This window comes from Hemitrygon akajei, chromosome 14, assembly GCF_048418815.1.
Source record: "Hemitrygon akajei chromosome 14, sHemAka1.3, whole genome shotgun sequence".
In the NCBI taxonomy this organism is placed as follows: Eukaryota; Metazoa; Chordata; class Chondrichthyes; order Myliobatiformes; family Dasyatidae; genus Hemitrygon; species Hemitrygon akajei.
In genome coordinates, this window is record NC_133137.1 from 65809661 (window position 1) to 65833092 (window position 23432).

Sequence of the window (23432 nt, forward strand, 5' to 3'; positions counted from 1 at the left end):
TGCCAGGGTCAGGAATGTCTCAGAGCTACTGTCGGATATTCTAAAAGAGGAAGGTAAACAGCTGGAGGATATAGTCCACATTAACCACCTAGGTTTAATAGAGGGATAACATCCTTTAACATGAACTCAGAAAATTTATGTCATAGATTAGAGCAAGACCTTGGAAGTTATAATCTCTGGATTGCTTCCTTTGCCATTTGCAGATGAGTATAGAAAAAGCAGGATAGGGCAGATGAATGAACGACTGAAGGAATGGTGTAGTAGGTAGGATTTTAGATTTTGGTAAATTGTGGCATTTTCTAAGGAAAGTGGGTCCAGTACAAACAGGAAGGATTACACCTGAAACAGAATTGGTCCAACAACCTTGCAGGAAAGTTTGCTCATGCAGCTGGAGAGGGCTTAAGCTAATTTAGCAGCAAAATACAACATAGTGTAGATGGAACATAGAACTGTACAACATAGTACAGGTCCTTCAGCCCATGATGTTGCATTGACTGTTTAACCTACTCCAAGATCATTTTAATGCTTCTCTCCCACGTAGCCCTACACTTTTCTTTCGTACCTGTGCCTATCAAGTAAATGCATAATTGGCAAAAAGGTATTGTAAAATGAAGAGGAACAGTCAAATCAATAGGCAGAGCAGACATGGACATACAAACAAATACAAAGACTGGAAGGCACCTATTTCAATGCAACTAGCATGACTGGTAAAGCATATGAATTCTGAGCAATGATCGACACATGAGCATGATATTGTTATGTATATCAGTGATTTTATTGGATGATATGCAAGACTGGAACCTCAATATTCCAGAAGCTTCAGAATTGAAGGAGTAGAAAATAAAAAGCAAGGTGCAAATGCTATATTGGTTAAGTAGACCATTGCTTCAGTAATGAGTGGAAATATTTCAGGTGACACTTCAAATGATATCATTTGAGTCGAGCTTAGAAATATAAAGGGGTGATCACTTTGGTGGGCGTATACTCTAGGCATACAAATGTTTAGCAGGGGGTTGAAGAGTAGATAAGTAGGGTGGTGCGAATGTGGAATGAGCTGTCAGACAAAGTGGTAGATGCCGGGATGATTTCAGCACTTAAGAGAAATTTGGATAGATACATGGTTGGGAGTGGAATGGCCAACTACAGTCCAGGTGTAGGTCGATTGGTCTAGGCAGATTAATGGTTTGGCGTAGACTAGATGGGCTGAAGGGCCTGTGTCTATGCTGTAGTGTTCTATAAATCTGACTCTATCATGTTAGTTAGAGGATGGCTTTTGGTGCCCTCTGTTAAGCAGTTCATTCAATATAATGGAAATAATAAAGATTTGGTAAAGAGAAAATAAAAAAAAGGAGACAATAATGTTTTCCTGAGTATGTTGTTTTCTTTTTATTAGTCTGAGAAGATCTGGGATAAACATCATTGCTGCTATTCCTGTCCTACGCTAGGTAAGTATGTATGAGTATAGTGTACAATTAATTGTTTGTTATTCATTAAAGGTGCATTACTCAAAGAAGGGAACGTGCTCAATTATCCCCAATTGTGAATGTGTGTTAGTTTGTGGCAGAGTTGGGTATTCCTGCTGCAAGCATGCTACAAAAGATTTTTCTTAATACAGTGGATTCTGGTTAATTGGGACACATCAAACCCAGTGCATTTTAGCCCAATTAAATGGCTGCCCCAGTTAGCTGAAGTTTTATGAAAATAGTTATAAAAGACAAACTGCTGTTGAACTGAGTAACAATTTGTGTATTTGAATGAAATATAGAATAAATTAGAATACCATCAATATACCTACAGTACAATAAAACTGTATTTGTTCCTAATAATTCTCAACAGAAGGTTCACCCAATGGATCATCTCTGATAATTGATACATTGTCTTGTGAATGAAAGAACATTTAGAGCAATGGGTGTTCAGAGGTTGGGGGTGGCCCCCTTGCCTAAGCTTTGGGTGAAATAGAGATCTGAGCTAAATCGTGCTTTAAATTGCATTGGCTGAGCTGCTAATGATATTCATATATATTAAAAAAACTAATCTGTATAATCATAAGTGCTCTAAGATCCAATATCAAAACATTGAAAAAGAGTGAGGTCATTTTGGATACAGCTTTAACTATGGGTACAGTAGTATTGTACCCACTTCATTATCTTTGTGCCTACACCTGACTTTCCATCATTGCAAGAAACATATTTCAGTGTAAAATTCCACCAAGTCATGCAAACATCAAACAATTTTCAGATATTACTTCCAATCTGATTTTCAATTTCTTAGAGAAAAAGGTGCCAATTTACTTGCAGAACAGTCATCAGTTAGTGTTTTTATTATTATTATGTTCTTTATCTTTTGTGTATTTTTGTGCGGCACTGGATCCAGAGTAGCAATTATTTTGTTCTTTTTATACTTCTGTAAGCAAAATGACATTAAACCATCTTGAATGTTGAGCTAATAGCCTTCTCCAAAACCACACCACTGAAAGGCTTCAAATGCATTTTTTGTAAGACTGTTCCTCGGCCCTCTGTAGTCTCATGGTTTACTTTGTACACTTTCCACAAAAAGCAGAGCTTTCCTTGCATCTCCATGATTTTGCTGCAGATAAAACGTTCAATGTGTATTTGTCAACAATCAATTTGTAGGCATTGCAACCTTCCCCAAACATTCACAGATTACTTATATGACCTCACTGGCAAATTCTTGCAAGAACAATTGATTGGTTGCCATGGCCTAAAGCACTGAAAATACTGCTAAAGGTGTTACTTTGAACAGCTTGTCCAGGATCACCTCTGACCACTCTTCCTTTTATTCCATAATGACAATAATAATAACAATAACCATTCTTCAGCACTTTGATATATTGCTACCTAATTTTCAGATCATTAAGTATAAATTCAGAATTACTCTGATAATTTTCACCCTCGTTGAATACTATTCTACTCTGGAAGTACCAACATTCAGCTGCTTAATTGTAGTTTATTGTCATTCTGCCACACATGTTTTTAAACCTTCATACAAAATGTATAATTAGTTGTGTATCACTGTTAACAGTTGAGAGATTGAGATAAGGCAAGTCTAGATATTTGTACTACTTTATGACACAAGGGTATTCAGGACATTACAGCCCAGTACAAACCCTTCGGCCCATGTCAATCTAAGATCAATCTATTCCCTTTCCTCTTACATAGCTCTCCACTTTTCTATCATCCATATACCTATTCATGAGTCTCATAAAAGTCCTTAAAGTATCTGCCTCTACCATCACCCCGACATGGTGTTCTACGCACCTAACGATCTCTGTGTAAAAATCTTGCCTCTGACATGATCCCTACACTTTACTCTAATTACCTTAATATTATGCCTCTTCATCTTGGCCATTTCTGCCACAGGGGAAAGGTCTCTGGCTATCCACTCGATCTATACCTCAGCATCATCTTGTACATTTCTACTGTCACCCTTCATCCTCCTCCACTCCAGACAGAAACACCCTAGCTCACTCAACCTATCTTCATAAGGCATGTTTTCCAATGCAGGCAGCTTCCTGGTAAATTTCCTTTTCACCCTCTCTAAAGTTTCCACAGCCTTTCTTTAATGAGGTAACCAAAATTGAACACAATATTCCAAGTGAGGTCAAACCAGGGTTTTATGGAGATACATAGAAACATAGAAAACCTACAGCACAATACAGGCCCTTCGGCCCACAAAGTTGTGCCAAACATGTCCCTATCTTAGAAATTACTAGGCTTACCTATAGCCCTCTATTTTACTAAGCTCCATGTACCTAATCTAAAAGCCTCTTAAAAGACCCTATCATATCTGCCTCCACCACCGTTGCCGGCAGCCCATTCCACATACTCACTACTCTCTGAGTAAAAAACTTACCCTTGACATCTCCTCACACCTCTTGAACTCAATCCTCCAAATAATAAAGGCCAACACATCATATGCCTTCTTAAATACACTATCAACTTGTGTGGAATTTTGAGGGATCCATGGATGTGGACACCATGGATGTTTCTCCACACAATGCTAAGAATCTTGCCATTAACCCCTTCCCCCAATTAAAAACTTCCACAATACCATCTGGTCCTATCCTGCGGCAAGACTATAATAAAATTCATGAGTTGTGGTCACTGTCTCTCAAATGCTCACCCACTGAGAGCCCTGACTCTTGACCTGGTTCATTGCCTAGCATGGAATCCAGTATGATGTCTCCGATAGTTGGCCTATCCACATATTGCATCAGGAATCCTTCCTGGACATACCAAACACCTTGAGTCCCATCTAAAGCTTTTGCACTAAGGAGGTGCCAAACTATATTGGGGAAGTTTCAAGCCTCTGTGACAACAACCCTGTTATTTTTGCAACTTTCCAAATTCTGCTTCCTCTTTTGTTCTTCAGCGTCTCTGTTGCTATTGGGATTCTATAGAATACTCCCAATAGAGCGAATGCTCCCTTCTTGTTTCTGACTCAGTAGACAATCCCTTCTTGATATCCTCCCTTTCTGCAGCCTTGTTTCTATTTCTGATTACCAGTGCCACTCACTCCACCTCCCTCCCTGTCCCTTTTGAAACATTTAAACCCCGGAACATCCAGCAGCCATTCCTGCCCAAGATAATTCTCCATAGCAGCCACATGTCGAAGTTCCAAGTACTGACCCATGCTCTAAGATCATCACCCTTGTTCCTTACACTTCTTATATTCAACCCATCCCACTAACCACAAATTTGCCTTATCCTTCCTCAGTCTCTCTACGTGCTGTATCTACCTGTACATCAACTGCAACATCCTCTGACCTATCACTTGGGTAACTATTCCCCTGCCAAACTAGTTTAAAACTCTCCCAACAACTCTAGTAAATTTGCCTGCAAGGATATTTGCTCCCCCTCAAGTTCAGATGTAACCCATCCTTTTTGTGGAGATCATATCTCCCCCAGAAGAGATCCCAATGAGCCACAAATTTGAAATTCTGCACCAATTCCTCAGCCCATCATTCATTTGCCATTTCATCCTATTCTTACCCTCACTGGCATGTGGCACAGGCAGCAACCAGAGATCATTACCCTTCAGGTCCTGCTTTTCAGCTTCCTACCTTGCTCACTATATTTTCTCTTGAACCTCATCTCTTTTCTTACCTGTGTTATTGGTACTAATGTGTACCACAACTTCAGACTGCTCACCACTGCACCCCCCCCCCCCCACCGCTCAGTATGTTGTGGATCTGATCTGAGATATCCCTGACTCTGGCATCTGGGAAGCAACATACCATCTAGGAGTCTCTTTCACGTCTACAGAATCTCCTAACTATTGAATCCGTTATCACTACTGTTCTCCTCTTCTACCTCCTTCCTTTCTGAGCCACAGAGCCAGACTCTGTGCCACAGATCTGGTCACTACAGGTTTCCCCCTAGTATGCATCTCTCTCTCCCCCCACCCCAAAACAGTAATCAAAGTGGTATAGTGAGGGGAACAGCCATAGGCATATTCTGCACTCGCTGTCTGCCCATTCACTTTCCCTCTCATGACAGTCATCCGGCTACCCACTTCCTCCAATTTAGGAGTGATTACCTCCCTGTGGCTCTCATCCATCACCTCCTCATTCTCCCATATGAACCAAAGGTTATCCAGCTACAGCTCGATGCACTTCACACAGATGTAGCTATCAGGGAGAACCCCTGTATCTGACATGAAGAACACACCACTGGCCCTGAATCAATTCTCACTACTCTGGCTGGGCCTAGTAAACAAAAAATAAAGCCAAAGCCTGTCCACTCACACATTGCTTCAACCTAATTTCATTTTTTTGTTTTTATCTCAAGCTTGCCGACAAGTTCCAAAAGGCCCCACTCATGGATAGAAAAGAGAATACCTGTACACGTTTTTCTGTTTAATTCTTAACCTGCTGCAATAATTATTTTATTATTCTTTCACAGGAAAATCATGCAAGCCTATCGCTTATAACAAAACAGTTGAAATTGATGCATGTAAACAAGTTGATATTGAACTTACAAAATGCCAAGGATATTGCCCAGGATTAGCTGAGTAAGTTTATTTTTCTTTAATTTTCTAATTTAAACAACACTATAGAGTAATGGAATAAATCTATAACTAAGCCCTTATATTAAGTAAATATGTTTATATCTAGATATGCAGACACTCGGTGAAATCTGACATGTTTTGATGAAAGGGTTAAAGCAGAAATTAAATTCTTATAACTTGTCTGAACAAATAGCACTCAAGCACAGAACAGATGCAGATGTTTGCAACTCAACACACACCATCAATGGAGCCAGTTACCTGGTGAGAGATTGCAGTGTTGGTGCAGGTGCAATGCACCTGCCTTTTGTTTTAACAACAGACACTGTCTTTTCTTACCTCGTCTCCTGTTCCAATTCCTCCTGCAAAAAAAAGGGAAACACCAATAACATGCTATTTTCTGAGTTCTGTTTCTCTTGTGATTGTTGGAAGACGTCCAATAAAGTAGAAAGGTTTTATTCAGATGATTTTCCTCAACAAATTTCCTGAATACATGTTGCTGATGTACAGGTAAATTCTTGGCAAATTGTTCCAAAATCAAGGTAGCAGTAGAAATGCCAGTCTCTATACTGAATAATTGATTTGTATGGTATTGAAACAAACCTTTTGGCCCACTCAATGCCAACCAGCATATCATTCTATGCTATCCCACTTGCCTACATTAAATCCATATCTTCCCACTTCTTGCCACCCCCACCAGGCTCTGCTCATTCAAGTACCTAAAAAAAAGTTCCTTAAATATTGTTACTGTTCCTGACTCCACCACTTCCTCTGGCAGCTAATTCCAGATGCCAAAGCAAATACCATAATGCTTTACAGCGCCAGCAACCTGGGTTTAATTCCTGCCACTGTCCGTAAGGAGTTTGTACATTCTCCCATGACCATACGAGTTTCCTCCAGGTGCTCCGGTTTCCTCCCACATTCCAAAGATGTAAGGGTTAGTAGGTTAATTGGTCACATGGGTGGCATGGGCTCACTATGCTAGAAGGGCCTGCTACTGTGCTATATCTCTTAAATAAAATGTAGCCTTGGGTCTCATTTACACCTCCTTCCTCTACCCTTAAACCTTTGCTATTGAGCTTTCAACATCCTTACATGAGAAACAGACACTAGGAATTAATGTTATCTATATCTCTCATAATTTTATACATCTGGATCTGGCACATTTTAGCCTCTTTCACAATGGGAAAGACAGACTAAGCCTACCCAATCTTCCTGATAACTTAAGCACCTCCAATTTAATTAATATTCATGTGAATTTTTCCTGTACCTTTTCCATTTTACTTTATGTCCTTCCTACAGTATGACCAGAATTGCACATGATAGTCCAAGTGCAGCCTAATGTTTTGTACAATGGTAAAATTACATCTCACTTCTAATATTACTTTATTAAATATTTGTAGATAATCTATTAACTGAATGTTTCCATGTACCATTCAACTTTCAATCCACCCAGATTATCTGATTTTTAAAAATTCATTAAACAGACTTGCTTACTTCTGCTTATTCAATAGATAAGAGCCCATGAAATACTCTGGATGAGATAAAACTGTGCTAGCTTACGTAATAGGTTGCATACATTGCCTATTAATGAGTCCTCAGATAGTACCTTCAAATTTTTGCATTGTTTAATTGTGAGGAACAAAAGTCACTGATAAAATTGGATGACATATCAACAACTAAGATGAACAAAATAATTTGTCCTTATTTAGACTGGTATGTGTTACTTCTTTTTCCATTAATGATTCCATGGGGTAATCTACTTCTTAAACCTGGACCTGCCTAGCTTTCATCCCTTCTCTACCAAGTACATTAGAGTAGTGGAATTATTCCCATTGGAAAACCTATCTGTGTCAGTGAGAGGAGATTAATGAGTGACAATTGATTCAACACGTCACAGAAACAAAAAGGGAAAAGTTTAAAAATTATAAAGAGAATTTTTAAAGGAAGTTATTTAGCATATTCATCTTATGATGGCAGTGCCCTTTATCATCATGCATATTTCATGCATACTGTTTAACAGTTCTAACACATGGATGACAAGGATTTTGTCAAAACAAGTTAGTTATCTGGCAGTATTCTGGACAATTTAATGTGTTGAAAAACAAAAATTGATGTCTAGAGGTGAAGATGTGTTTTTAAATTTTATATATTTATTATTGAGATACAGCGTTTAATAGGTCCTTCCAGCCATGCCACCCAGCAAACCTTGATTTAACACCAGCCTAATCATGGGACAATTTACAGTGATCAATTAGCCTACTAACCGGTATGTCTTTGGAATGTGTGAGGAAAGTGGAGCACCTGGAAAAAACCCATGCGGACACAGGGAGGACTTACAAACACCTTGTAGATGATGCCAGAATTGAACTCTGATGTTCCAAGATTTAATGACAGCATCATTGAGGTTTTACTACTTCACTTCTGGTGATCCCAATAGGAAAATTCTCTGACTTACAACTTATCAATTTTTGAAATTATATTTTACTCAATATAATTATGTAATTACCAAGGTAAAAGTAAAATATGAAAGCATGTTACTTAAAACTCTAAATTTACATGATATAGAGAAAATAATCTAAATTTTACAGTTTCCCTTTAATCTGTATTTGTCATTTTCTAGATATGACATCAAGACAGGAAGTATTAAACACATGTGTAAATGCTGTCAAGAAGAAGATTTTGAAGAGAGAGAAATACAGCTTGATTGTAATGATCAACTGGGTGTTTTCAAATATATTTACATTAAATCATGTGAGTGCAAAGAATGTGAAGCTGAAAAGTAATGAAGTCAAAGAGTAGATTTAATTACATATCATTTCTATGATTTGGGAAAAATAAAATGTTTTAAAATAAGATTAATAAGAAAAATAAGATTGCTTTTAGAGTAAAGTTAGAAACTTAATTTTAATCATATGCTCATTCATGCTGACTGAAAATCTAATTTCAAACAAAATAAATAATGCTCTGTTGTCATGCTTTTGAAGAGTCTGTCTGTGTCAAAAATTCTGTGGCTTTCATATCATTATAAATCCATTTGTGGATGAAGCTTGTGGTTCACTTAAAATATTTATGTTAGCTAACTATTCATGTACATTACAAATGTTGCGTATGACATGCTTTGATTGACCCAAGATAATTCAACTCCTGTTACAAATAGTATGGATTTAAAATACTCACCAATAGATACAGTTATGGAACACTACGGCACTGATGTTAGAAGTAAACATTTTAATGCTTCCGCAAAACTTATAACATTATATTACAAAGAGAATTGTGATGGGTCAATAATTAATAAATACATAGCACCAACAGAACATTGATTTGAATACATTTTCTGTGCATGAAGAACTTAATTGCATTTGGCACAAATTCCAAATTGGACCTCATCACCACTCTCCCCGCCCCCCACTAATAAAACACTCAAGATGAGCCAAGGATGATTTACATGCCGAAACGAGCAATGAAACTGAAGCTGCTCATTTCCTGGGATCTCCTTAGCTCTGATCCCAACATTTGCCATTCTAACAGTCAGAGAAACAAACCAGCATTCTCCTTGCTAGCCACACAGCTGTAACACATGCTAGCAAAGGAAGAAGTCTGAGCTGCAGAGAGGCAATTCCCAATGTATTGAGAATGACACTGTAGTCCTTGTCAACAAACATCATTTCAAAAGGAAGGTTCTGTATATGGTTGGGCCATGACACTCTGCAAGGCCATCATAAGTGCAGCCCAGCATGAGTCAGAAGCTGCGTGATTACTTACAATCCAGATGTGGGCAGTATAGGTAGGACATGCTGGATATTGCTGCTATCTTCACTCTTGTGCCTTGAGTTGATTTAGGGCTAGTGAGATAGCCAAATATGGGAAAGGGACCAAGTTATCTGATGCAAATACAGTGAATGAATAAAAAGTGGGAAGAAGCTTCACCCAACCTTGGAATTACACTTCACATTCTGACTCTGTATAACCTTCCCAGTAGGTGGATAAGATACTTACTTTGATTACTATTCATAGATTAATAGTTATACAACAATGGAAACAGTCTAACTAGTCATGTTGACCAAGGTACCTTCTTATTTCACTGCATTTCGCCAATATCCCTCTGTTAATGTACACATACAAATGTCTTTTAAACATTGTTATTATATCTGCCTCTTGCATATCCTCTAGCAGCTCTTTCCAAAACCTACCACTTTCTGTGAAAGGCTTGTCCACACATTCCATTTAAATCTTCCCCCTCTCACCTTAAACTTATGCCCTCAAGTTTAAACTCTCCTACTCTCTTAGAAAAAAAAGTGTGACTTACCTACTTATTTGTTCGCCTCTATAAAGGTCACTACCACAGATTCCTGTGAGACTGAAAAAAAATAATCTTCTTGTATCTAAAGCCTTCCTTTTCGTGTGAATTTCAAAGTACACTGCTTCTGTCCTCAGGGTGAGGCTTTGCATTCCAAGACATCTGAGGTAGCCTTCTTCTTCTACCACATGATTTCCTTTTCTCTACCATCACTGCTGCCCTCACCCAATTCTCCTCTATTTCTCAGAAATTGACCCTCACTCCATCCTCCTGCCACCATAACAAGGACGGAGTTCCCTTTGACCTTATCCATCAACACATGAACCTCTGCATTTAACATATTATTCTCTGTAACTTGTATTACCTTCAACGCGATCCTACCATGAAACACATCTTTCCTGGCCCCCATCTCTGTTTTCCACAGGGATAGTGTGACTCGCTTACCCACTTGTCCCTCGCCATTGATTTCCCTCCTCATATTTACCTTGGAAGCAGGACAAGTGCAGGAAGGAATACCTCCTTCCTCTGCACCATTCATAGCCCAAAACAATTCTTCCAAGTGAAACAACACTTCACCTGCAAGACTGTTAAGATCATCTACTGCATCCGGTGCTCCTGGTGCAGCTTCCTCTACGTTGTAGGAAGGCAGCATTGATCATCAGAGATCTGCACCACCTAGGCCATGCTCTCTTCTCACTGCTACCATCAGGTAGAAGGTACAAGAGCCTCAGGACTCACACTGCCAGGTTCTAGAACCGTTACTACCCCTCAACCATCAGACTCTTGAATAAAAGGAGATATCTACACTCAACTTCACTTGCCTCATCACTGAAATGTTCCCACAACCAATGTTCTCACTGTCAAGATCTCTTTATCTCATTACATCACATTCTTGTCATTTATAGCTATTTATTTATATCTACATTTGCACAGTTTGTTGTCTTCTGCACTCCGGTTGAACTTTCAATAATCCTGTTATAGTTACTATCCTATAGATTGGCTGAGTATAGCCACAAGAAAATGAATCTCAGGATTGTATATGGTGACATATATTGTGGTAACTTCTACTTTACAAAAGACTACTCGACAATTTTATGGCCAAAAGAATGTCTTTATCTGGGACGGCAAATGATATTTACAATACAGAGGCTTCCAGGAACCTCGTGCGACATAGGTGATGGAACTATATACAATGCATACCGGGAGTAAAAAGAGCGGAAGTAAAAACCCTGCCAACCCCGGAACCCACTTCTTGTTACCAACAGCTTCCTGATTAGTATTAACTTACTTTTAATAATACTCACATTACAACATATATGTACTGTGATAATAAAATTTACTTTGAACCACTGAAGTCAGGCTAACTGGCCAATAATTTCCTTTTTCTTTCTTTTCTTTTCAAATCTTTTTATTAATTTTTAAAAAAACAGAAGAAAAATATTATTACAAGACATTTGAGAGTACATAATAGATTAATTGACATTCAAATATATATTGATCAATACACAGAATCTCTCAAACTCATATTATAATATAAATGATTTAAGAGAAAAAAAAAAACCCCAAAAGAAAACAACAACAACTAAATAAAAAAAAACTAACCAACATGGGCAATCGCATAATGTTATATATATACAGTAGTGCCTATGACTCCCAACCTCCATCCACACAATTCAGGATAGTGGCAATAAGGTTCAGGATCAGACCGTTTAATTCATATGAAAATGCTGAATAAATGGTCTCCAAGTTTCCTCAAATTTAACTGAAGAATCAAAAACCACACTTCTAATTTTTTCTAAACTTAAACAGGAAATAGTTTGGGAAAACCACTGAAATACAGTTGGAGGGTTAGTTTCTTTCCAATTCAGTAAAATGGATCTTCTAGCCATTAGTGTAACAAATGCAATCATTCGTTGGGATGAAGCGGATAAACACTTATTATCTATCATTGGTAGGCCAAAAATTGCAGTAAAAGGATGTGGTTGGAGATTAATATTTAAAACTCTTGAAATAATATTAAAAATATCTTTCCAATAGTTTTGTAAACAAGGACAAGACCAAAACATATGAGTCAACGAAGCTATATCAGAATGACATCTATCACAGGTTGGATTAACATACGAATAAAATCGAGCAAGTTTATCTTTAGACATGTGAGCTCTATGTACAACCTTAAATTGTATTAGAGCATGTTTAGCACAGATAGAGGATGAGTTTACCAATAATAAAATTTTTTCCCATTGCTCAATAGATATAGGGCAATGCAGTTCTTCCTGCCATTCCTTCTTAATTTTTTCTGATATATCTGGTTGTAGATTCATAATCATATTATAAATGATAGCAACTAAGCCCTTTTGACAAGGATTAAGAGCTAAAATTCTTTCTGTAATGTCCAATGGACATTCTTTCGAAAAAGACTTTAGTTCATTATATAAAAAATTTCTAACTTGTAGATATCTAAAAAAATGAGTTTTAGATAAATTATATTTATTAGATAACTGTTCGAAGGACATAATGTTATCATCCAAAAACAGATCACGAAAACATGTTATACCTTTTGTTTTCCATAAAAAAAAGGCTTGATCTATGGAAGATGGTCGAAAAAAGTAATTACCGTAGATGTTATAGGACTTGACAGTATAAACTTATTCAAACCAAAAAATTTACGAAATTGAAACCAGATTCGTAATGTATACTTGACTATAGGATTAGTTATCTGTTTATTCATTTTAAATAACGAAAAGGGAAGTGAAGATCCTAAGATTGAAATCAATGAGAAATCTTGCACAGATTTACATTCCAAATTTACCCATTGTGGGCCAGCAACTGTAGTCAATTCTTGTATCCAAAATATCAAATACCGTATATTAACTGCCCAATAGTAAAATCTTAAATTTGGTAGAGCCAAGCCGCCCTCCTTCTTAGGCTTCTGTAAATATTTTTTAGCTAACCTAGGATTTTTGTTCTGCCACAAATACGAAGATATTTTAGAATCAACTATATCAAAGAAAGATTTAGGAATAAAAATTGGTAATGTTTGAAATAGATATAGAAATTTAGGTAGTATCATCATCTTAATGGCATTAATTCTACCTACCAAAGACAAAGATAGTGGAGACCACCTATTAGCAAGTTGCTTAATTTGATCTATTAAAGGCAAAAAATTAGTTTTAAATAAATCTTTATGTTTTTTAGTAATTTTAATACCTAAATAAGTAAAATAGTCTGTGACAATTCTATATGGTACCCGATTATAAATTGAAGTGTGCATATTTAATGGAAAAAGTTCACTCTTATTAAAATTCAATTTATATCCAGAAAAGTTACTAAATTGAGCAAGCAAAGAAGAAATAGCAGGAATAGATCTTTCAGGATCAGATATATATAATAACAAATCATCCGCATATAATGATACCTTATACATCGTCTCCCCACGGGTAATACCTAAAATATTGGGTGATTCACGAATAGCTATAGCCAAGGGTTCCAAAGCAATGTCAAATAATAAAGGGCTTAAAGGACAACCTTGCCTTGTACCCCGAAATAACTGAAAAAAAGGGGATCTTTGATTATTAGTGAAAACCGAAGCTAAAGGTTTCTGATATATAAATTTAATCCATGATATAAATTTTGAACTAAAGTTAAAATGTTGCAAAGTATTAAATAAATATGACCATTCGACTCTATCAAATGCTTTTTCGGCATCTAAGGAAATGACACATTCTGGGATTTTAGATGAAGAAGTATAAGCAATATTAATTAATTTTCTAATATTAAAAGATGAATAACGATTTTTAATAAATCCAGTCTGATCCTCAGAAATAATCCGAGGCAATATATTTTCTAATCTAATAGCCAAAATTTTACTAAAAATCTTAAAATCCATATTCAGCAGAGATATAGGCCGATAAGATGCACATTCAGTGGGGTCTTTATCTTTTTTAAGAATTAAGGAAATAGAAGCTTCATAAAAAGATTGTGGTAGTTTACCTATACTTAATGCATCTTTAAAAATTTTACAAAGCCAAGGAGAAAGTATAGAAGAAAAGGATTTAAAAAATTCTGCAGAAAAACCATCTGGGCCCGAAGCTTTACCCGAGTTCATTAAGAAAATAGCCTTTTCTATTTCAGACTCCGTAATAGGTGTGTCCAAAAATACACTATCCTCAACAGTTACTTTTGGAATATTCAATTTCCTTAAAAATTCACTCATTATAGAAGAGTCTTTAGTACATTCTGATTGATATAAAGAATTATAAAAATCTTGAAAGGCTTTATTTATCTCTTTATGATCAATCATCAGAGTACCATCTTGTTTACGAATCTTAGTAATTTGTCGCTTATCCGAAACAATTTTCAATTGGTTAGCTAGTAATTTACCAGACTTATCTCCATATGTATAAAATTGAGCTTTCAATTTAATTAACTGACTTTCAATCGAAGAGGTTAATAATAAACTATGCTCCATTTGAAGTTCCACCCTTTCTTTATAAAGTTCTTTACTAGGGGTCAATGCGTAAATCTTATCAATTGCCTTAATTTTATCAACTAATGTTGATATTTTAGAATTAGTCCGTTTCCTAACTCCGGCAGAATATGAAATAATCTGTCCACGAATATATGCCTTAAAAATATCCCACAGAATTCCACTAGAGATGTCTGCTGTAGAATTTATTGAGAAAAACAAATCAATTTGCTGTTTAATAAAGTTAACAAAGTCAGAGTCCTGCAGTAAAACAGGATTAAACCTCCAATTTTTAGTACTAATATATGAATCCGTCACCTTAATAGATAACTTCAAAGGTGCATGATCAGATATAGCAATAGAGTCATATTTGCAATCCATAACATCTGTAAGTAAATGCTGATCAATGAAAAAGTAATCAATCCTTGAGTAATTATGATGCACATGGGAAAAGTATGAGAACTCTTTATCATTAGGGTGTAGAAAACGCCAAATTTCACAGATAGCTGAATCAATCATAAAAGAATTAATAAGAGAAGCCGATTTGTTCGGAAAAGTTTGAATGGGCTTGGATCTATCCATCAAAGGGTTTAAACAACAATTAAAATCCCCGCCCATTATCAATCTGTATTGATTCAGATTAGGAAAGGATGTAAATAAGCATTTAAAAAATTCAGGACAGTCAGTATTTGGAGCATAAACATTAACTAAAACAACTTTTTGATTAAAAAGTAAACCAGTAATAAGCAAAAATCTACCTTGCGGGTCTGAAATTGTTTCATGATGTATAAAAGCAGTTGATGAGTCTATAAAAATAGAAACACCTCTCACTTTGGCTTGCGAATTTGAGTGATACTGTTGGCCCTTCCAAAACCTAAACAACCTCTGACTATCCACCTTCCTTACATGAGTCTCTTGTACAAAAATAACATTCGCATTCATTCTATGGAATACTTTGAATACTTTTTTCCGTTTGATCGGATGATTTAAACCATTAGTATTCCAAGAAACAAAGTTAATAGTCTTATCTATATTGACAATACATATTACAGTTAACATATAGGTTTGAAAGAAAAGTGAACTCATGAACCCGGAAGGGGGAAGTAAGTTCAAAGGGAAGCCGGAAGTCACAGCACCGCAGCCATTTTTGTAGTTTCATATAAGCCCATGAAATAAAACTAAGCAAAAAGCAAGCAGAAAAGAGAAAAAAAAAGAAAAATCTCCCTCCCACCACCCTCAAGACCCCAGGAAAAAAGCCAAACAGAGGCAAGCGAGCGATCTAATACTAAAATTACCCCCTTGTCTCAAGACGGCAACTCAAACGTAACAAAGTTAAAAAAAATACAAACAACCCACATTATAAAAAAAGGGTTGATATAGCAAAAATTAAAATATAAAATTAATGTTATAAATGTATATAAACAAAAGGGTTAAAAAAAATTAAAACAATAAATGAAAGTTTAACACTTTCAAACAGATCAAAACAGTTATGACGCTACAAACACTGGAGTCTGTCGGGAAGAAGAAACGCCATTTTATTTTTTCCAAATCTTAATATTCAAATGCTAAAAATGTAAAAGAAAGAGCGTATATCGATTAAAAAAAGAAAAAAAAAATAACCCTAATAGGTCATTTTCAACACTAATCGATTAATAATATATAAAAATATAAAATCAGAATAAGCCCGGTAGAAAAAAGAGAGCTTTAACCGTATATAAGAAATACATGTGAACCGTATCAAAAAAAAACCCAAACGTCAATCTATAACAGATCCAAATCTATAGGCTAAATTACATTGATCAGCCCGATCAAATGTCATTGTTCCAGGAAACCTTGAGCATCCGCTGGCGATTTAAACAGCCGAAAAGATCCATCTTGAAGGGTGACTCTCAGGTGTGCTGGAAACAGCAACGCTTGCTTGTAGCCTTTCTGGTGAAAATTCGACATAACCGATCTGAAAGCCAGCCTAGCCCATATTACTTCGGGGCTATAGTCCTCCAGAATGCGAAAATTAAAATTTTGATAGGTTATCATACCTTTTTTACGAGCCGCACGAATCAGCCGTTCTTTGATATGAGGATAATGGATCCTGAGAATTATGTGCCGTGGTTTCAGACTTGAATCTGCCCGATATCTAGAGACTCTGTGAGCCCGATCGATTATCGGGGGGTTATCCAGGACTTCTTCGCCCAGGACATCCACTAGAAATTTGGAGAAGAAAACGGTCAGATCACCGCTTTCAAATTTTTCCGGGATCCCAATTAACCGAAGATTTTGTCTTCGAGAACGATTTTCCAAATCAGTAATTTTAACTTTATAACGATCCATCTGTTGGATCGTCGAAGTTTGCTCTTCTTGCATTTTTTCGATTATACGATCCTTCTTACGAGCAGCTTCTTCAAGAACCAAAATGCTTGCTTGTTGTTCTTTTGATTCCCGTGAAAGGGTCAGGAACTTTTCTTCGAGTGATCTCAAACGATCGTCATACTGTGAAAATCTTCCAAGTAATTTTTTCTCCAGCTCATCAAATTTAGCTTCTATAAACTTCACAACAACTTCTAAAGTTAACGGTTCTCTCGTCTGTTTCGGTTCTTTTGCTTTAGACATTTCAGCAAGTTGAGAATAATTCAAATAGTTTAAAAAAAATTCTATATGTTTAGACCCCTTTAAAATAAGTTTAAGGGGTGTTTGTAGGTTAAAAAAACGTAAAAGGTTTGGAGCAAAGCCTAGATGCGGTTTACTCCATGAGCGCCATCTTGAGACTCAATAATTTCCTTACTTCTGCCTCCCTTCCTTCTTAGAGTGGAGTGACATTTGTAATTTTGCTGTCCTCTTGAACATAGGAGCTAAACTAGGCCATACTGCCCATCAAGTCTGCTCCACCATTCCATCAGAGATGATTTATCCTGCTCAATCCCATTCTCCTGCTTTCTCCCCATAACCTTTGATGCCCTTTTTAATCAAGTACCTATCAACCTCCACTTTAAATATTCTCAATTACTTGGCCTTGATCACTGTCTGTGGCAATAAATTTCACAGATTCACAAGCCTATGGCTAAAGTAATTCCTCATCTCTGATCTAAATGGACATCCCTCTATTCTGGTCCAAGACTTCCCATTATAGGAAACATCCTCCCCATATCCACTCTATCCAGATTTTTGAATATTTGATCAGTTTCAATGAAATTTCCATCCCCATTCTTCCAAACTCCAAAGAGTACAGGGCCAGAACCATCAAATGTTCCAGATATGTTAACTCTTTCATACTAGGAATCATTCTCGTGAACCTCCTTTGGAGTCTCTCCAATGCCAGCATATCTTTTCTTAAATAATGGGCTGAAAACTGCTCACAATATTCCAAGTGCAGTCTGGTCAATACCTTGTGAAGACTTACCATTACATTCTTGCTCTTATACTCTAGTCCTCTCTAAAAGAATGCCAACATTACATTTGCCTTCTTTACTAACTCAATCTGTAAGTTAACCTTTAAGGAATCCTGCACAAGGACTCCCTAGTCCTTTTGCACCTCTGATTTTTGAATTTTCTCCCCATTTAGAAAATGTGCCTTATTCTTTTTATCAAATTGCATGTCCAAACACTTTCCTACACTATATTCCAACTGCCACTTTATAGCCCATTTCCCCAATCTGTCTAAGGCCTTCTGCAAACTGTCTGATTCCTCAACACTATCTGACCTTTGATCTACCTAAATATCATGTGCAAACTTGACCGCAAAGCATCCAAATCATTGATGTAAAATGTGAAAAGAAGCAGTTCCAAAACTGACCCCTGTGAAACACCACTAGTCACTGGCAGCCAACCAGAATAGACCCATGACTGTGTTGCCACCCACAGCTCCAATCTGCTAATTTGCTGACGATACTATGCTGATACAAATAATACTGAGGCAACCTACAGAGAAGAAGTCATCACCATCACAGTGGTGTCAAGAAAACAACATCTTCCTCAATGTCACTAAAACAAAGGAGCTGGTAGTAGTCTACAGGAGGAATGGAGATAGGCTAGCCCCTATTGACATCAATGGATCTGGGATTGAGAAAGTGAACAGCTTTAAGTTACTTAAGGATCACACTTGGTCTGTGTGGTGAAATAGGCACAACAGCGCCTCTTTCACCTCATATGGTAGAAATGTGATATGGGCCCCCAAATCCTAAGAACTTTCTACAGGGGGACAAAGGAGAGCATCCTGACTGGCTGCATCACTGCCTGGTATGAGAACTGTACTTCTCTGAATCGCAGGACCCTGCAGAGAGTGATGCAGACAGCCCAGCGCATCTGTAGATGTGAACTTCCCACTATTCATGATATTTACAAAGACAGGTGTGTACGGATCATTTGGGACCTAAGTCACCCCAACCACAAACTATTCCAGCTGCTACCATCCAGGAAGTGGTACTGCAGCATAAAAGCCAGGACCAACAGGCTCAGGGACAACTTCCTCCACCAAGCCATCAGATTGATTAATTCATGCTGACACAACTGTATTTCTATGTTATATTGTTATACATACTATTTATTGTAAATTACTATAAACTGCACATTGCACATTTAGACAGATGTAACGTAAAGATTTTTTACTTCTCACGTACATGAAGGATGCAAGTAATAAAGTCAATTCATTCATTCGCTCTTTGCCTCCTGCCAATCTTAGTCATAGAAAACTACAGCACAGAAACTGACCCCTCAGCCCATCTAGTCTGTACTGAACCATTAAAACTGCCTACTCCCATTGACATGCACCAAGACAATAGCCTTCCACACCCCTGTCATCCATGTACCTATCCAAACTTCTCAATTTCAATGTTTAAGAGCCTACATGTGAGAATGTGAAGAAGGGTAAGGGGTACGTGTAGAGGGGGTGGGCGAGGGGTAAGTGTAGCAAAATATGTAGACAGGACAAGAGAGAGGTACGTCATTGGGGAAGTAAGGAGAGGTAGCTAAAATAAGGTGCCAGGCCAGACGTGGAGACCACAAGGAAAAGGGAACCTACAACCACAAGACAATGTGCTTGGCAAAATATTTTAAGGATACCTATTTCAAGTGTCCTGAAGTACGTCAGTATTAATTCTAGGTATTACACTCTAACCTTTGCTAAATTCTGAGTATTTCGCATACTTGGCTATGCAATAGCCAACCAATTGATGAATTCGATTCGGTACCCATATTTGTGAATGTAGTACTCTGCTTTTGGGTATAAGTATGACCTTTGTAAACCGACAAATTGGGAGTTGGCTACCTTACCCCCGAAGTGCATGGGGCTGTTAACTCCTCTCTGAATAAAAACCGTTTCAGAGGTAATTTTGTGTCCCTGGTGTTTTTCCTCAACTGAGCAGTTAACAGTTACAGGTTGACACATGCACTACCTATACTGGCAGCTTGTTCCACACCATTATAACCCTTTGATTGAAGAAATTCCCTCTCATAATCCCCTTAAACTTTTCACCTTTCACCCTTAACCCATGACCTATAGTTGCAGTCCCACCCAACCACAGTGGAAAAAGCCTGCTTGCATTTACTCTGTCCATACCCTTCATAAATTTGTACACCTCTATCAAATCTTCCCTCAATCTTCTACAATCCAAGGAATAAAGTCCTAACCTATTCAATCGTTGCTTCTAACTCATGACCTCCAGACCCAGGAGCATCCTTGTAAATTCTTCCTGTACTTTTTCAACCTTATTTAGATCTTTCCTGTCGGTAGGTGACCAAATCTGCACACAATACTCTAAATTAGGCCTTATCAATGTCTTACACAAATTCAATGTAACATCCCATCTCCTATACTCTATACATTGATTTATCAAGGCCAAAGTGCGAAAACTTTCTTTTGACCAACCGAACTGTGACACCACTTTCAACTAATTCAACTACACCCCCAAACTTGATGTCATCTGCAAATCTGTTGATCCAGTTAAACATCCAGATCGCTAACATAGATGACATACAACAACAGACCCAGCACCGATCGTTGAGGTGCTCCAACAGTCACAGGCCTTCAGTCAGAGAGGCAACTATCTATTACCACTCTCTGGCTTCTCCCACAAAGCCAATGTCCAATCCAATTTACTACCTCATTTTGAATACCAAGCGACTGATCTTTCTTAACCAACATCCCATACGGTATCTTGTCAAAAGCCTTGCTAAGGTCCATGTAGACAACATCCACTACTTCACCTTCATCAACTTTCCTGGAAACTTGCTCAAAAAATGTTATAAGTTCTCATTTGCCACACATGAAACCATACTGACTATCCTTAAGCAGTCCACGTCTATCAAATACTTACTGTATATATCATGTCCCTCAGAATATCATCCAATAACTTTCCCACTACTGATGTCAGGCTCACCTGCCTATAATTTCTTGGTTTATCTTTTAGAGCTGCTGTTGAAAAGTGGAAAACAACATCAATTATTCTCTAATCCTCTGGTACTTCACCTGTCACAAAGAATGATTTAAATATCTCTTCTATCTTCTGTCCATGTCAATATATTTCCTGCAACACCATGTGCTCTTGCCTTGTTGAGTAGCCTAATGTGCTGCACCATTTCAAAGGCCTTATGAAAAGCCAAGAGAAATTTTACTGACTCTTCTTTGTCTATCTTGCCTGTTATTTCCTCAAAGAATTCCAACGTATTTGTCAGGCAAGATTTCCCATTAAGGAAACCATACTGACTTTGGGCTGTTTTATCACACGTCTTCAAGTATGCTGAAGCCTCCACCTTAATGGACTCCAACATCTTCCTAACCACTGACGTCAGGCTAACTTCCTTTCTTCTGCCTCACTTCCTTTTTAAAAAGTGGCGTAGCATACACTATTTTCCAGTCCTCTTCAACCATCCCGAATCTAGTATTATTTGAAAGATTGTTACTAATGCCTCCACAATCACTTCATCTACCTTTTCAAAACTGTAGACCAATCCGGTCCATGTGACTTATATACCTTCAGACCTTTTGGGTTTTCAAGAACCTTCTCCTTGGTAACAGCACCAATATTTATTTCTGCCCCTGAAACTATTGATTTCTCACATGCTGCTAAGTGTCTTCCACATTGAAGACAGGTGCAAAATAAGTTCATCTGCCCTTTCTTTGTTCCCATGACTACCTCTCCAGCATTTTTTTTTCAGCATTCTGATATCCACTTTCACCTCTCTTTTACACTTTATATTATATATCTGAAAAAACTTTTGCTATCTTCTTTTATTTTATTGGCTGCCTTACCGTCATATTTTATCTTTTCTCTTCTTATACCCTTTTAATTGCATTCTGATGGTGGTAAACCCCCCCCCCCCAATCCTTCCCAATACTTTTTGCTATATTATAATCCTTCTCTTTTGCTTTAATGCTGTCTTTGACTTCCCTTGTCAGCTACAGTTGCCTCATTCTCCCTTTTGAATACTTCTGCATCTTAGGGATATATCTATCTTGCACATTCCAAATTGCCCCAAAAAATCTCCAGCCATTTATGTTCCACCATCATCCCTGATATTGTCCACTTCCAATCAACTTTAGCCAACTCCTATCTCATGTCTCTCTAATTCCCTTTAATCTACTGTATAGATTTGACTTTAGCTTCCCTGTCTCAAACTGCAGGGTGAATTATATCATATGATCATTCTCTCCTAAGGGTTCCTTTACCTTAAGCTTCCAAATTAAATCTAGTTCATTTAACACACAATGCAAAACTGCCTCTCCCCTAGTGGGCTCAACAGGAAGCTGCTCTAAAAAGACATCTTGTGAGTGTTACAGCTTACAGTGGAGTAAAGGAATTACAGAGGTATGAGAGAGGAGGTGGCCAGAATTGATAGGAAAAGTACACTGGCAGCAGAGCAACGATGGCTGGAATTTCTGGAAGCAATTCGGAAAGCATGGTATATATACATCCCAAAGTAGAAGTGTTATTTTAAAGGAAAGACGACACAACTGCGGCTAACAAGAAAAGTCAAAGCCAACATAAAAACCAAAGAGAAGGCATATGATAGTGCAAAAACTTGTGGGAAGTTAGAGGATAGGGAACCTTTTAAAAACCAACAGAAGGTGACTCAAAAAGTCATTAAGAATGTAAAGATGGAATATGAAAGTAAGTTAGCCAATAATTTTAAAGAGGATACCAGTTTCTTCAGATACATAAAGTGTAAAAATCAAGCGAGAGTGCATGTTGGACTGCTGGAAAATGATGCCGGAGAAGTAGTAATGGTCGACAAGGAAACGGTGGATGAATTGAAGTAGTACGTTGCATCAGTCTTCAATGTGGAAGACACTAGTAGTTTGGTGGAAGTTCCAGGTGTCAGGTGTCATGAAGTGTGTGAGTTACCATTACTAAGGAAAACATTCTTGGGAAACTGAAAGTTCTGAAGATAGATAAGTCACCTGAACCAGATGGAGTACACCCCAGAGTTCTGAAAGAGGTAGCTGAAGAGATCATTGGGGCATTAGTAATAATCTTTAAAGAAACACTAGATCTGGAATGGTTCCAGAAGACTGGAAAATTGCAAATGTCACTCCACTCTCTAGAAAGGAGACAGGTAGAAGAAAGGAAACTATAGGCCAGTTAGTCTGACCTCAGTGGTTGGAAAGATGTTGGACTCAATTATTAAGGATGAGGTCTCAGGGTACTTGGA

At 37.5% G+C, this 23432-nt stretch overlaps 1 protein-coding gene and 1 long non-coding RNA gene across 2 annotated transcripts in view; one reads left to right on the top strand and one right to left on the bottom strand.

Annotated features, from left to right (window-relative positions):
• The window catches only part of LOC140738909 (apomucin-like), a 30031-nt gene extending 21036 nt beyond the window's left edge, over positions 1-8995 (top strand). The window contains exons 7-9 of the mRNA XM_073066924.1: positions 1394-1445; positions 5925-6033; positions 8651-8995. Coding sequence (XP_072923025.1) covers positions 1394-1445; positions 5925-6033; positions 8651-8813 — 324 coding nt within the window. The 3' untranslated portion in view covers positions 8814-8995. The remainder of the gene's footprint in view (positions 1-1393; positions 1446-5924; positions 6034-8650) is intronic.
• Positions 1-23432, bottom strand: part of LOC140738650 (uncharacterized) — a 356993-nt gene that overhangs the window by 306043 nt on the left and 27518 nt on the right. The window lies entirely within an intron of this gene.